At 38.7% G+C, this 14,791-nt stretch overlaps 3 protein-coding genes across 7 annotated transcripts in view; 2 read left to right on the forward strand and 1 right to left on the reverse strand.

The window, feature by feature from the left end:
• The first annotated feature begins 396 nt into the window (after positions 1-396).
• LOC134794085 (uncharacterized) lies at positions 397-5,127 on the forward strand. Its single transcript, XM_063765772.1, has 6 exons — positions 397-480; positions 1,176-1,262; positions 1,718-1,795; positions 3,060-3,197; positions 4,439-4,534; positions 4,937-5,127. Exons 1-6 carry the CDS (start codon positions 445-447, stop codon positions 5,096-5,098), a joined length of 597 nt encoding a protein of 198 aa, XP_063621842.1. The 5' UTR covers positions 397-444; the 3' UTR covers positions 5,099-5,127.
• A 643-nt stretch (positions 5,128-5,770) lies between these two features.
• LOC134794086 (putative transmembrane protein 183BP) lies at positions 5,771-11,157 on the reverse strand. The gene is made up of 3 exons (XM_063765773.1): positions 10,847-11,157; positions 9,833-10,512; positions 5,771-9,183 (listed from the first exon to the last, which is right to left on the reverse strand). Exons 1-3 carry the CDS (start codon positions 10,884-10,886, stop codon positions 8,872-8,874), a joined length of 1,032 nt encoding a protein of 343 aa, XP_063621843.1. The 5' UTR covers positions 10,887-11,157; the 3' UTR covers positions 5,771-8,871.
• A 2,318-nt stretch (positions 11,158-13,475) lies between these two features.
• Positions 13,476-14,791, forward strand: part of LOC134794096 (liprin-alpha-1) — a 269,061-nt gene continuing 267,745 nt past the window's right edge. For all 5 annotated transcript variants that reach the window (XM_063765792.1, XM_063765793.1, XM_063765794.1 and 2 more), the window contains exon 1: positions 13,476-14,001. In XM_063765792.1, the coding sequence (XP_063621862.1) occupies positions 13,753-14,001 (249 nt within the window). In that variant the 5' untranslated portion in view covers positions 13,476-13,752. The remainder of the gene's footprint in view (positions 14,002-14,791) is intronic.

Raw genomic sequence — 14,791 nt, forward strand, 5'->3', positions numbered from 1 at the left:
TTGAACTGCGATCCTCACAGAACCGAAAAAAAGTGGGTTAGGTTAGGTTAGAACTGCGACCCTTACAGAAACGAAATAAAACCTAGCGACTAGAAAAGTGGGTGGTTTTACCTCCTTTTCTACATAGTGCACCATCTATGTACAATAATCTTTCACCGGCCCCCATAGAAGTCGGTTTTTTTTTCTTGAAAATTATTTTGTACTATTTTATGTCGAACTATTCGAGTAAGTAGCACAAAGTTAATCGCTCCTTATAATTTTTGGCAAACCGCGAGTTCTCAGTTCGGGGCGAACTACTAGTTACTATTAAAATTAGACTGGTGTATCTGCTATCCTCTTACGTAATCTGTGCCCGTGATAACCTGTTTGCATATCACACACAAACAGTGCTGTGTCAGGTCAGCTATTCGCCTAGATAGAGCGGACGACTTGAGACGTGTCAACATGTTTAAAATTGTTCTTTTATTTGCGGGCATTGCGGTGAGTTTAGTGTAATTTTTATTTTTTTACTAGTATTTTAGTGTTTAAGTGATTTATAACATTCAAGTTGGTATTTCTCTGTGATCATTTAAAACACATTAAAGAAATAGGTGCCTAACTAATCGCATATGTAACAATAATCAAACAAATTAGTTTGGTTGTCAAAGGTATTGAGCCACTTTTCGTTGTAATCTAATACTATTTTTATCTCTGTTTGTTTGTCTGTTGTTAACTTTGTTAACTGGATTCAATCTCAATTCGTTCGCATCTTTCACATCTTTGTGTTTTGATTTTTCGGAGACAGTTGGACCGTTTTAGTTTTTTTTTCGTTTGAAAGGAACTTCACAGTTGGTGCCATTGTCGGAACTTTTCGAATATATACCTAATAGTGATGTGAATATTATTATTATATATATGTGGATATTGTTATTAATTATTATAATAGTACCTACAAGCTTTGCTTAGTTTGGGGCTATCATATATATTGTTTATATTATTTATAGGGGCTTATGATTTTCTTTCGAATTACCATTTGACGAAATGGAACAACTGATAAAGAAGATAAATTTATTAAATTTTGAATTTTACGCATTTGTTGACATTTTATTTTTATTGTGGATATTTTATTCTTCTGAGATATTTTACTGATTTACTGACACTAACTGTAAATGGAGTAAGTACCTACATATTTGCAGCTATGCCAAGCCGACCTTCTAGTGACGCCTCCAAAGACGCCTTCAGCGACCCCTCCGCCCGTGAGGTGTGGAGTAACCCCTACAGAAGTAAGTACCCCTAAAACAAAACAGGTATTCTCCCTCCCCAAATTTGAGATTATTACAGCGCTATTTTATAAAGCCAAAAGTATGGGTTCCACTCGTACGTTCTTTAGCCGCCGAGGCCTATAAAAAGGACTCCCGTTCAATTATGTTTTGAATTTATATTTTGACAAATTAAAATCGCAATTATTTTGGGAAGTTTTAATTTGTAGGCGGCTAGAGGATATAAACTGCTAAAATATTGTGTGTTCCGCCGTAGCATCAAAATTACAATAGTTAAGGCTACGACACTTTTAACTGACTTAAAAATGGAGATAGCTCTAAAAGAAAACAGAGTCGGATTAAATTCAAATTTTAACTTAAAAAGTGTGAAAAAATCTAGAATATTTGTTTAATATGAATTTGTGTGGTACTACTTACGCAGGACATGATAAAAATTACATTTACCATAATTATTTCAGATACACAAATGCCTCGGAAATCCGAAGCTGGTGACCAGAGATATCACTGCGCAATGCAACTCCAAGGGTCCAAATGAGGTGCGTAATATGTTATAATTGTAACCGAATACCACTTTTACAGAAGATAATGCAGGGGCAATCGACAAGATGTGTGAACGTTTCTACGTTCACACATCGGTTCTACGCGTCAGCTATTTATAAAAATTATTAACTTATCAATTATTATTATTATTCAGAGCCCACTGTGTCCCACTGCTGGGCAAAGGCCTCCCCCCTCTTCCTCCACTCGTCTCTATTTAGTGCAATATCTGGCCAGCCTCTCAAGAAGGAGTCCAAGTTATCCCGCCATCGCCGACGAGGCCTGCCGGCTCCACGGTTAGACTCGTGGGGCTCCCACTCTGTGGTTAACTTGGCCCACAAGTCGTCCGGCATTCGGCACACATGACCAGCCCAGTCCCATTTTAACTTGACCGCTTTCCGAGCTACGTCCATTATTCGAGTCTTAGACCGCAGCGTGGTGTTTCGGACTCGATCCCTTAATTTTACACCTAATATGCTGCGCTCCATAGCTCTCTGGCAAACCCCGAGTTTGGACTTCGGAGCTTCCGTCAATGACCAGGTCTGAGCACCGTAGGTGAGAACTGGAAGTACGCACATGTCCATGAGCCTACGCTTGAGTGATAGAGGTAGGTCTCCCTTCATCAGGTGTTTCATTGACCAATAGCTCTTCCAGGCGTTTTCGGTGCGTCTTTGGACTTCTTTCTCCTGTCGCGCCTGGAAAGAGACTATTTGGCCAAGATAAAGGTATTCTTGGACATATGCGATGTGTGCTCCGTTTATCTCAATCCTACGTTTTGTGCTGTTTGTCATGAGCTTGGTCTTTGACATATTCATCTTCAGTCCAACCTCGAGGCTTGCGTTGCTAAGGTCTTCTAGCATATGACGTAACTCGGATGAAGTTGAGGAAAACAAGACTATATCGTCGACTGTAACTTATCAATAAGTCCGTGAAATCCCTTTCGACAGTTTCGATGCCACCGGATTTATTTAAAACATTGGAATTTATGTCGTACCTATTCCTACTAAATAAAGAATGTATGACGGTCTTTTAGCTTTTTTAGCCAAAATTTTATATGACAGTTTTCCGCCTTATGAATTTAATATCTACATACTTCCACAGTGCGAGCGCATGAAGTGCATCTTCAGTAAATCAGGCTGGATGAGCGGCGATGCTATCGACAAGGCTAAAGTCACCGCTCACTTCGAGCAGTTCGCTAAGGACCACCCTGATTGGGCGCCGGCCGTCAACCAAGTCAAGGTAAATATGTACATACTTCCACAGTGCGAGCGTATGAAGTGCATCTTCAGTAAATCAGGCTGGATGAGCGGCGATGCTATCGACAAGGCTAAAGTCACCGCTCACTTCGAGCAGTTCGCTAAGGACCACCCTGATTGGGCGCCGGCCGTCAACCAAGTCAAGGTAAATATGTACATACTTCCACAGTGCGAGCGTATGAAGTGCATCTTCAGTAAATCAGGCTGGATGAGCGGCGATGCTATCGACAAGGCTAAAGTCACCGCTTACTTCGAGCAGTTCGCTAAGGACCACCCTGATTGGGCGCCGGCCGTCAACCAAGTCAAGGTAAATATGTACATACTTCCACAGTGCGAGCGTATGAAGTGCATCTTCAGTAAATCAGGCTGGATGAGCGGTGATGCCATCGACAAGGCTAAAGTCACCGCTCACTTCGAGCAGTTCGCAAAGGACCACCCTGATTGGGCACCGGCTGTCAGCCAAGTCAAGGTAAGCTTTTTATTTATTATACCTATTTATTTTTGTTAGCCTATGTGTCTGTCCCACTGCTGGGCAAATGCCTCCCCTCTCTCTTTCCAATCCACCCTAATAATAATGAGCAAGATCCCGCCAATCCCGCAACAATGCATCCAAGTCGTTTTTTTTTTAATATTTATTTAAGTATCTATTGCAATAAATTCCGCAACATAACGCCGGTGCATTCGGCAGGGCGTGCAGCGTGGCGTTGAGCGCCCAGGGAGGTCCGAATCGAAACTTAAATAATGCATGGAAATAGTCATGTGACTATTCGCAGCATTTGACATCCCGATATTATTTTTTTTCGGTCAGTGGCGGATTTGCCCTAAAGCCAAGTAGGCCAGGCCTAGAAGCCCCTTAGGGGCGGCAAATTGTGACAAAAAATTCGCTGCATTACAACAAGAAATAACTCAAAATGTAATCAATCTTATGGGTGCTGAGAAAGGGGCGGCTACAGGACTTGGGGCCTAGGGCGGCAGACTGCAAATCCGCCACTGATTTCGGTTAGCGTTTATCGATTTTCGTTTGTCATCTTGGCAAGGCCCCCATGATTTGAGCACCGGCCACTGAAGCCGCTCTCAATACCTTTAACATTGACGCCTCTAAACAGTACAAAACATTTAGGTATACAAATAAAATGTTTTGCGCCTTCTTCTCAAATGAACACCGCATATAAAATACCTAATTTAAATCTTTCTTACCTAACCTCTGCGTTGACTTTACCGTTGTTATTTATACCACTAACATTCCCTACATTTAAAATTCTTTATATACCAGAACAAATTAAAACTCGACCTAGTTTGTATTTTGTCAGGTTTCAAACTCGGAGAAGTTTCAATTGACTCTGAAGTTTGAAGAAGTTTTTAATACGTATGTTATTTGTTTATTAGGCTTCTTGCCTGGCGGGGAGCCTGCCTACACAGGGCGTCTACCTTAACTGCCCAGCGTATGACACCATTCACTGCGTGCTGACGGTGTTCTTCAAGGTAAGTCCTATTTAAGAGAGAAAAGAAAGAGAAAAAGAGGAAGGAAACAAAAATTATGACGCGATCTAGTTTACGTGTGATTTTTTTACAAATGCAAATGCATTTATTTCATCACTCTCTTACTGCTGTTCTTAGTTATAATATAAGGGTCCATCTTAGGTATAAAGAGTAAGTAAGTAGGTAAGTATTATTTTCATAGCATTTCCTTTTCGAAAAAACTTGTATCAATTCAAGTTTGGGTTAGCCCCCTCTTATTGTACACGGAACAGAACTTCTCAATTTGAGATGCTTTTTGCTAATCCTAGCCTCAAATCCGATTAATCATCTGAATAAACAAACTCAATTTTATAGCGTTTGATATACGAAAATTGGATTGGAGTTAAGTCGTTTGCAATTTTACAGAACGCGCAACCCTCCCAATGGTCAACGGCCGCAGAGTGTAACTACGCGCGGCAGTTCGCCGCGGTCTGCCCCATTTGTCCTGAAGACTGTTTTGCCGCAGCCATTCCCTATGGCTCTTGCAACGCCTGCAGACTGTTACCCCAGAGTCCCCAGACTCCATAACCTTTTCTTCTGACTAATCATTTTCGCAATAAACTACCTATATACATCTTCCAGTTTGTCTTGTCTGTTCTGAGGACTCTAACGCCTCCGCAATCCCTTACGGCTCCTCGCAACTCCTCGCCCAGTCTCCATATTATTACTGTATTGTAGTCATATGTTGTGAAATAAATAAATATAAATATATAAAGTGTAGCTATACCCTCCTAATCCGCATTTGTCCTGAAGACTGTTTTGTCGCAGAAATCTCTGACTTTGTTAGACTGTTACCCCAGACTCCCTAACTTATGAACTGGAAAGCTTGGTCATAAAAATGTACTATATTTAAGCCAAAACCGCATGCAACATCTGATCCGATAAAAAAATTGTGGCCATCGGTATAAGTAATAAATAATCTGAAAACACTTAGCTTAAGTATAAATATAATCAGGCGTGGCTCACTCCGCGATTTCGTCGCGTCGCTACAGGTAAATGCGGCCCACACCAATTTTGGTGTCTAGCAGACTGCTACTGCGGCAACTACTACTGCTAGTAGCAGCTCACCTTTCGGTCATCTCTCTCGTAATAGACGCGTTTTGTTAGAGAGAACCTTCTGTAGGTACACCTAGTGCTATGTATTATTTATTATGTGGTATAATGACATTAATGGTAAGTGACAATAAATAATACAATACATTCAGTTTCAGAGTTGTATTTATTCCATAGTTGATCATCTTAAAGCTGTGCAGAACAACACTGTTTTATATATTTTGAACATCAACTTATAGTAGGTAAATGAATACTCTTTGAAGTACTAGAATCTATGTAACTATGTGGTTATCGATAGTACCTAAAAGAGAAGTAAAGCTTAAGAAAAAATATTTCTATGGCAGCAGACCTAGACGGCGCTGCACTGCGAAAATACGTTTTGAAAACTTTTGTGGGCACCAAATAATGTACGGAGCCGAGCAGCGCCATCTACATCAGCTGTCAAATATCTAGGTATTAACCCGCCGAACGCCTTGTCCCGTATACGTCACAGACAATTTGAACTGTATTTTACAATTTCATGGTTATTGATTCAGTAGCAAAGGCGTTCTAGGAGTTAATCAGGAAACTGTCTCAGACTTTACAAACCTTCTATATAATCAATAGATCTTAGCTATTACCGAGAACAACAGGTTTAAGCTCAACATTGTATCTTAATTCTAGAAAAACTGGCATAAAAATAATCTATCTATTATTTTAGGCCATAACTAGTCTTATTTTGATTAGACAATTTAGACAAGTCTCACAAGGGTCTAGGTAATTATGTGCAGGCCTTGGAAAAACTTCGGAAACTCATATTTTTGTATCGGTATCGATACTATCTATATTTTGAATTTCCAAAATGAAAGTTTCCTTTGTTTCCTGTGAAATGTTTCTGAAATATACGAGAACCATTCCAACTTTTTGGAAACTTTCCGCAACTTGCACGACGGTAGCTACAAGTATCTAACGTTTATTATTCTAAAGTACGGTAGGACTTTATGTTTAGCGAGTTCTACTTCTTCGCTAGTTAGGAACAGTCAGCAGCAGAAGTTGCCATGCGGGCGAGGTGTTCAACATTACCTTGACGCGCTCTTATTATCTTAACAATAAAGTCGCGTCAAGATCAGTTTAAACACCTCGCCCGCTTAGCAACTATTGCTGCTGACTGTACAGTCGCCATCAGAGATATCGGAGCGACCAAGGTGTTCACAATATCTGAACACGCAATCTAATAACGCCCTGACAATAGAGGCGTGTTCAGATATTTGTGAGTGCCTTAGCCGCGCCGATATATCTGATGAAGACTGTACAGAAGACGTAAAACTTGTTGAGTCTTTTGTGTTGCTATTCTATCCCTAAAAAAATTAAAAAAAAGTAAAAAAAATCCCGTTGTCTTAGGGACATTAGTGGTACAGTTTGCTAGAAGAAATGTTGTATCACGTGTGCTACTAACATACTTGGTAGACGACTACCTTTTGTGTATGGCAAATATAAACACCATACAATGGAGTTTTGAGAGTTTTCCTGTGAACGTACCCATAATAACGCATGTCACTAAGTAAAAAGTTAACTCACCTAACTACATAAACATAAATTATAGAACTGACCATACTATTGATACATTTTCACATTGACATAGATACTTCAAATCTAAGAATGGTCATTGTAGGTATAGAGGCACGGAAAATGGGGTTTCTAATACCACATTTATTACATATTTTATTGGGTTAGAACTTCCGACAAGTAGGCCACTTCTGATTTTGCTTGAATTATAGCTTGACGATCGTCTTGGTGATTGGTACGCATTTCACGCACGCCTTCATTTCAAGGTGGTATCAAAACAATATCAAAACCATAACAATACTCTAAATCAGAATCGGTCTGAGGGGTATTTACCAGCTAGACATTTACTAATCTTGATATCATAAGAATAATATTGTCAACTCATATCATCTCAGTACAAAAGAGACTCAAATACAAATGTTTAGGCACAGTAATTTAGGACGTAAGCTTCTAGTAACACGAATTACTATCGTCGAACGACCATCATTGTAATGTACATTGTAAACAACAAATTGATGCAAAGCAATCTGACCCATATTGATCAGTAGTAACACTAGTAACACACGTCTGATACTGAGTCGCTACGACCCAAATTGAGCTAGTATCACACGTGTGAGTGTGAGGGCGCTTGAACCCAAATAAAACCCCTGGAGATCAAATATTATATAATTATATTACATAGAATGTACTATGTTGTATGCGCCCTCCGCTATATCAATGGCGATATCAAGTTCCAAATCTGACTGTCATACTCATTGCATGATATGTTGTTGTGTGCGTGACCTCAACTCTAATGCCGATACCTACTCATAGGTCTAGTGGTAATGCAGACCAAATGAAATTAGACCTTACGTCAATGTCAGAAAGACTAAATTCGACGATATAGAAGTAAATTACAATTTCAAGGAATAGACCTCCAATATAACATCCAAATAATAATAATATCTATCTATGCAAGATAAAATATCACAATCAAGAGTATTCCACTAATGATACTGCCAAATCATATTTCCACCATTTTGACATTTTTGACCTTATGTACCACACCATAAAAATTAAAATCGTATATGAGAAATTCAAACACAATTGTTTTGGTTTTTTTCCTTTCAGCAACATAAAAATTACCTATAGCCAGTACATAAACAGGGTCGCGACTTTCCGTACATCGCCCCGCTCCCCATTTTGCCACCCAAACTTAAGATGATTTTTTGTTTATAATAGTGGATAAAACAGTTATAATTTTTACGGGATGTAATAATTCAAAAACTATTAGAAAAAGTTTTTATTTTAGTTTTACACTAGTACATAAAATACCTCGGGCGGCAAAATGCTCATAGCGCGAACACTCTAGGGTTAATAAAATACCGTCTGAAATGACGTCAAATACGCGGTTAAAGTTCCCTGAGTTATTCGGTCCTAACCTGTATAACAAAAGGACGTAGTTCAACAAAATTGAACCATCGTAAAAAATGTCATTAAAATGAATGACTTGAATTTGATATAAAAGTCGAAATTATATTTACTTATAGATTTTTATGGTGGGTTTGAAATCGCCCATCGTATGCGGCGCGTTATTTTTAACCTTGTTGGAATGCACGAAGGTTTATATTGAGCTATAGCCGCGCGCGTCAATTGACGTATTTCGCGGTCAAATGGTTAAACAAAACAGCACAATAACGGCACATATCACCAAACGACCTCAATCAATCCGCTAAACTCATATTAAAGAACTCTTTCTTCAACACCGGCATAGACTCCTCATCCTTCACCCTCGCAGGCAGAGTATTATCAAAATGCGGGTACTTCGGGTGCCACCAGTCAAACACAAAGATAGTCACAACGGTGTCTATGACAACAGATTGATCAGGCACTAGGTTCCGGGAGATGTTGTGGGCGCTGGTGCTAAAGCCGAGACTGAGACGGTGGTGGCGGAGACCTGGTGAGAGGACAACGGAGACAGAGCTAAGTGTCATGCCGAGGAGTGGTGGCACTTCGTGGAAACTTGTGCAGGTCACCTGAAAGTGGAAAATAGGTAAAATTATATCAAAAAGGACTAAAAGTCAGATATGTTGAAATATTATAAAATTAACGATATTTAACCATTTTGTGACTATAGTGAAAGGGGGTATAATGGGAACCCCTTTTCAATTAGAACCACGGCATTTTGTATGTGACCCATGTTAAACATTTCAACAAGTTGTCAGTCTAATGATTTTATTAAATTAAAATAGAGACTATATTAGATGATTAAAGCCATTTTCAAGATAAAAAGCATGAAAAAAATAAAATAAACTTATCTTGGATGTTAATTTGATGATGCAACTTAATTTTGAAAGTATAAAATATTAGTAACAGTTAAATAGACAAAGTTTTTTCAAAATGAAAGTTGTTCTATAGGTATGTATTTTTGATGTAAAAAAGAGCATTTTAGTAGTATTAAATATGAAAAGTTTGTCTGTATTTAAAATCTGGAGGTATGTACTTCATAATTTTCATAAAACACAACAATACAACCACCCAGTTTGCATTATATATAAAAATCACTGATATGGTGGAAAAAATATGGAAATAATGATATGAATTTTTTATTTTCATACATAATAATGTATGAAAATAAAAAATTGACCTTAATTTTAAGTGTAAATGAAACAATCAAAAACGTACCTGCAACACTTGACAATCCTCATCCGGATTAGCATCAATCCTGTCCAGCTCATCCAACATATTCCCGTTTCCAGTCTGCGGCCGTTCCAGCGGCACTTTCTTTAACTTAAAATACACCAGCCAATATATTGGTCCTTTATTATACCAGACATTTATGCAGCGACGTTTCACCAGACGGTGTGGTCTACTGTCCTGTATAGCATCAAGCTCAATCTTATGTACAAACACGCTGTACGTATGGTGCAACGCTCGTATGACTCTCTGCTTTAAGCCATACACTTTAAAACTATTCTCAATCCTCAATCTCGGTGGTAACCGTGGATGGCCCTGACAGTAACGCTTGTATAGATTGCGCCAGAATGATTCCCGTTGCGTGCGTGCGTATGAGGCTTTATTTATGGCAGCAAAACTGCCTATTTGCTCCGGTTTGATATATGCAGAAATCAAATAAAATACAATTTCTGGGTATACTATACCTGGCCGCTTGTCTATGTCAACTTCAAGTTTCGCATTGCTCTTTTTCTTGTATATGTACCTTTTGTAGCCCTCTGCATCTATCTCTTCGACCAGGTCATAGTCTGCCATTTCGTCCCATGATACTTCACCGGTATCTGTTATCTGTGCTTTTTTCAGACGTCTGATTGGTTTTGGCGCGTCTGCGGAGTCTTTTAACGTAAAATCTGAAACATAGAAGTATAAATATATATTTTAATGTTAATTTGTTTTTTATATTTGATTACTTGTTGTTAAAACTTTTTTTTTATATTTGCGTTCAGCTATTTAATTGTTTTTGTTAAATAGGATCAACAATAACGAGTACATACATATTAGCACTCAACTGAGTTCCCCGCAGACCTATCAAACGTTAAAGTTCCGGTGGAGTCCCCAATATTTTGAATAGTTTTTTTAGGATAGGAATAAGTTCCTATAAGAAAACTTATAGGTATATAATAATAATACATATATTAAATTAGTTGGGTTACCATATGATACTACAATTTAGAAGTTATATACCTGAATTTGAACATTTCCAGTCCCCTTTTTTCTTCGGCATTGATTCAGCTGACTGTATTCTTTTTTATAAACAATCTGTTTTTCGCACGAGGTCAACTGTTCTAACAAACTACAGTAACATAATAGCACTGTTAAATTAGGAATGGGAAATGTATTGCTATTTATATGGTTAGGTTGGGTTATGAGTTATGATAAAGGAAGAAAATAAAATAGTAACTCAGCTCAGCGCTGCTCCATTTTTCGATTTGACATTTGACTATTTTGACTTGACATTGACATTCTTATCGATTAGTAAGTGCATGCTTACCCGCCCACAAAATATAAAAACTTATCAAAATCGGTAACTCAAATTGCTGGTAAAACATAATTAGTTTCAACATTTATGTTATTACTCTTAAGTGATTTATAATATATTCATTAAAACTTGCTGAGAGTGACCTCTTTTTTTTACAAATTTGGTTTTTCGTCTTCCTATTATTTTTTATAACCACCTTTGTAAACAGGATTACTGTAGCTCTTGAAGCGCCCTCTGCAGACGCTAGGCGGTGACTTGTTCAAAGAGTTGAAAAACTTATCAGAAGTGTGATTTTTGAGTTAATTTCTCGGGTGGCTTGGACATCGTGGCTAGTGGCATTATTGAAGTGTAAGTCAGGTGAATCGCTTATGTTTTTACTAATATTCGTTTTATATTTTGTGTTTAATGTAATTAAAAGATATGAAGTTAAAACGAATAGAGTTAGACCAAGAAATGTCTGCAGATATTTAAATGACACTGGCACAGCACACGCAGTGCCAGTGTTATTTATACGTCATAATTTCATAGAAGTTTGACGTTTAAAATAACACCTGCACTGCGTGTGCTGTCAAAATCTCTGCAGAATTTTCTTAGTTTAACTCTAAATTAGGGTATATAATAGATTTTAGTAATGTGTTTAGATTTTAAGTTAGGTCATTTATTTTAGGATATATGTAGATTAGTAAGTAGATTTTAAGATTGATTTATGTTAAGTTCGATCTGTTATGTCAATTTGTAAAAATACTTGGTAAATAAGTGTTTCTCTGTATTTATTTATGCATTTAATAAATCATTATTTCTTTTAAATTAGGGTTATAACATTTTTGCAACCCACGATTTTTGATGTGACAAAATTAACATCACTATTTTATCTTATACGAGCAGCCTCAGGTAGAATATTACTAAAAATATTTTGTTCAACACGATTGCGCCACTCCTTTCTCCGGAATATCGTTTCAGTTCAGCAATAATAAAATAATAATAATCAAAATGAGCCCGCAGGGCAGCTTGTGGCGAGCTGTTGGGGAGTAACGAGCCCACGGTCCCGAGTGCTCCCGAGAGTCGGTCAGGGTCTCCGTCTCCGGCGTGTCTTCGTCGGTCGGAGTGGACCCCAAGGGGACCCGCAGGACTCTCAGCTCTGGCTTGCCTTCATTGGCCGTCCAGAGAGGAGTCACTAGAGTTATATGCTCCAGGGGTGGAAGTGAAAGATGCATAAGACGCGAGTTGGCACCGTGGCTGGTAACAGCCACTGGGTAGAAAGCGGCGCACACCTCTCGACACCCCTGAGCCGCTCACACCAGTGTTGCTCCTGGTCGTCTTTACGACGGCAGTTTAATTCAGGGGCCCATCTAGTCAGCGGTGAGTCACCGCCTGCCTCGATGACGGTGTTAACATTGTTATGGCAGGTGTCCGGACCTCTCTACAATAGCCCAGTTTCATTGTCCACCCAAACATCAATCCATAGACCGGTATACTGTTCACTTTTTCTACAATAGTCCCAATACCTGCTGCGACCGGTTCATGGGTGTCTATTGTTGCGCCTGTGAACGGGTTCCAGCAGGCGTTCTACATGACATTAAAGCTCTCCAAAGGGTCTCTACGTGTTGGATCTGTATCCCCACGCAAGCCTATCAAAAGACCGGGATGTATAGGCCCGTGAAATCCAGAACGGAGAAACAAAAAAAATCAAAATGAAATTTAAAATTTTATACATTAAGGTTGTTGATTGAATGTACCTAGGGCGTAAGGAGTTAGAGTCGGACCAAGAATAGTCTGCAGCGGATTTGATAGCCCACGCAGTTAGTGTTATTTATACGTCATAATTTCATAGAAGTTTGACGTTTAAAATAACATTTGCACTGCGTGGGCTATCAAATGCGCTGCAGACTTTTCTTTGTCTGACTCTAGATTCTGACCATTTACAATAATACCCCTTCACTTTAGGCTCTTCTATGTAGTCAGTGCAAAATTAGCTTAGAAAAGTTCCACGAAGCGCGAAGCGCCACAAATCCCACAATATAAAATATATATACGTCGGTATTTGCTGTTCTATACAGTGTGGAAAAAATTAATGGGCCCTGGAGGGAAAGTGCTTTCAAACCTTAAGTTAGCTCATTTTACTTAAAAGGAAACATTCTTTTATTTTTTTTAATAAGTAAAACTGCATTCATAGATTTTTTCAATATTCGCTTGTATCGGACGAGGCAAGCGAATTAAAAAAAAACTTTGATTGTAGTACTTTACTGTCAAATTTGGTTTGCTGGCAGAGCAGACTATACATGAAGCGAGATGACACTTCTACATAAATACCTACTCTTTGATGTGATTGACGTTCCAATCCAAGATGGCAGACAGGCCGTTTGAGCCGTGATAGTACGGGATTGTAGGAGTGCAATTTCTAGGTGTGTCATTCTAAATATTGAACTAGAATGTCTCCCGAATTCTTGACTAAAATCTTGTACGAATATTCTGACAATGTGAAACTACGTCCTCGCGTATCGTGCGCTAGGTTTAGGTAACGTTAGTGCCGGGACATATGTAAAACGGTGATCGAATTGTGTTATTCGGTGTGTCGTGTACGCGATTTATTCTGGTTTAATGGTAAATTAAAATGTGGAATATGATGTGCGACGTGATGCCCACTATATCGGAAGACAGTATCAGCCAGAGGAGTTCGCAGTTTTCTGGTGAAGATGCGAATTTCGAGCAGCTTATGGTGTCGATGCTGGATGAGAGAGATAAGTTGGTGGAGAGTCTCCGCGAGACGCAGGAGCGGCTCGGGGACTCGGAGCTCCGCCTTAAGGAGGTGGAGAAGGAGCGGGACTCGTTGCATCGGCAGATCGCAGCGAACTTGCCTCAGGTCAGTGACACTGCGTTCTCGTAACACATATTTTCGCCGATGTCGGCTTTTTGGAGCCTGTTATCTAATACACACCTTGTTTATGCAGCAAAAAGGTTATAGGTGTGTAAAAAAACTATTGCAATTAAGCATAACCTAAAAATATATGGATAGTTGAATCAATTACATACTGAGAGACACCTTGATTTTGTTTATATTTACTATTGATTATTGCTGTGACTTCACGTTACTGGTCAATTGCTCTTTAGGATTTGTTCATTAAAATAATTAATTTTTTTAGGAGTTATAGACTCTTATTAAATAACAATTTATTTGATGATTGTGTTTAAATAAGTTTCATAAACTTGATAGCTTTGTTTTAATACATCAAATAATCAAGTATTAAATTTGTACAGTAAGCTGCAGAGATAACTGAGCCCCCGTGCACAGAAACTTGTTTTCAGGGGGTGGGGGGGTCAGTTCTATAGTTACTGACACCTAGGAGTAAGTTTTTACTCATTATTACAATATTGCATTTGTTGCCTAACTAGTTAGGCACCTTAACCTAGTTCTTTTATCTTGGCCTTCAGGTTTTTTGAAGCTCGTTATGCACACACAATTACTAACAGTAATTAATGGCAAACATAATCTAGTTGACATTTATTTAGGTATCAGTAAGTTAACAAAGAAACAGAGGTAGGCAATTTAAAAGATGGTCCGATGAAATCAAAGACATGGCTGGAAGGACTAAAACATGGACCAGATTAGTGCAAAATAAGGAAGAGTGGAGAAGGTTTGGGGAGGCCTTTGC

The sequence above is a fragment of the Cydia splendana genome, chromosome 10, assembly GCF_910591565.1.
Source record: "Cydia splendana chromosome 10, ilCydSple1.2, whole genome shotgun sequence".
NCBI classification, from domain to species: Eukaryota; Metazoa; Arthropoda; class Insecta; order Lepidoptera; family Tortricidae; genus Cydia; species Cydia splendana.

Excerpts from the sequence above, each read along its gene's own strand:
- LOC134794085 (XM_063765772.1), top strand. The coding sequence starts at position 445 with ATGTTTAAAATTGTTCTTTTATTTGCGGGCATTGCG. Across the intron at positions 481-1,175 it reads TTTTATTTGCGGGCATTGCG|CTATGCCAAGCCGACCTTCT; the intron begins GTGAGTTTAGTG and ends ACATATTTGCAG. Across the intron at positions 4,535-4,936 it reads TGCTGACGGTGTTCTTCAAG|AACGCGCAACCCTCCCAATG; the intron begins GTAAGTCCTATT and ends GCAATTTTACAG.
- LOC134794086 (XM_063765773.1), bottom strand. The coding sequence starts at position 10,886 with ATGCCGAAGAAAAAAGGGGACTGGAAATGTTCAAATTCAG. Across the intron at positions 10,513-10,846 it reads CTGGAAATGTTCAAATTCAG|ATTTTACGTTAAAAGACTCC; the intron begins GTATATAACTTC and ends TCTATGTTTCAG. Across the intron at positions 9,184-9,832 it reads AGGATTGTCAAGTGTTGCAG|GTGACCTGCACAAGTTTCCA; the intron begins GTACGTTTTTGA and ends TTCCACTTTCAG.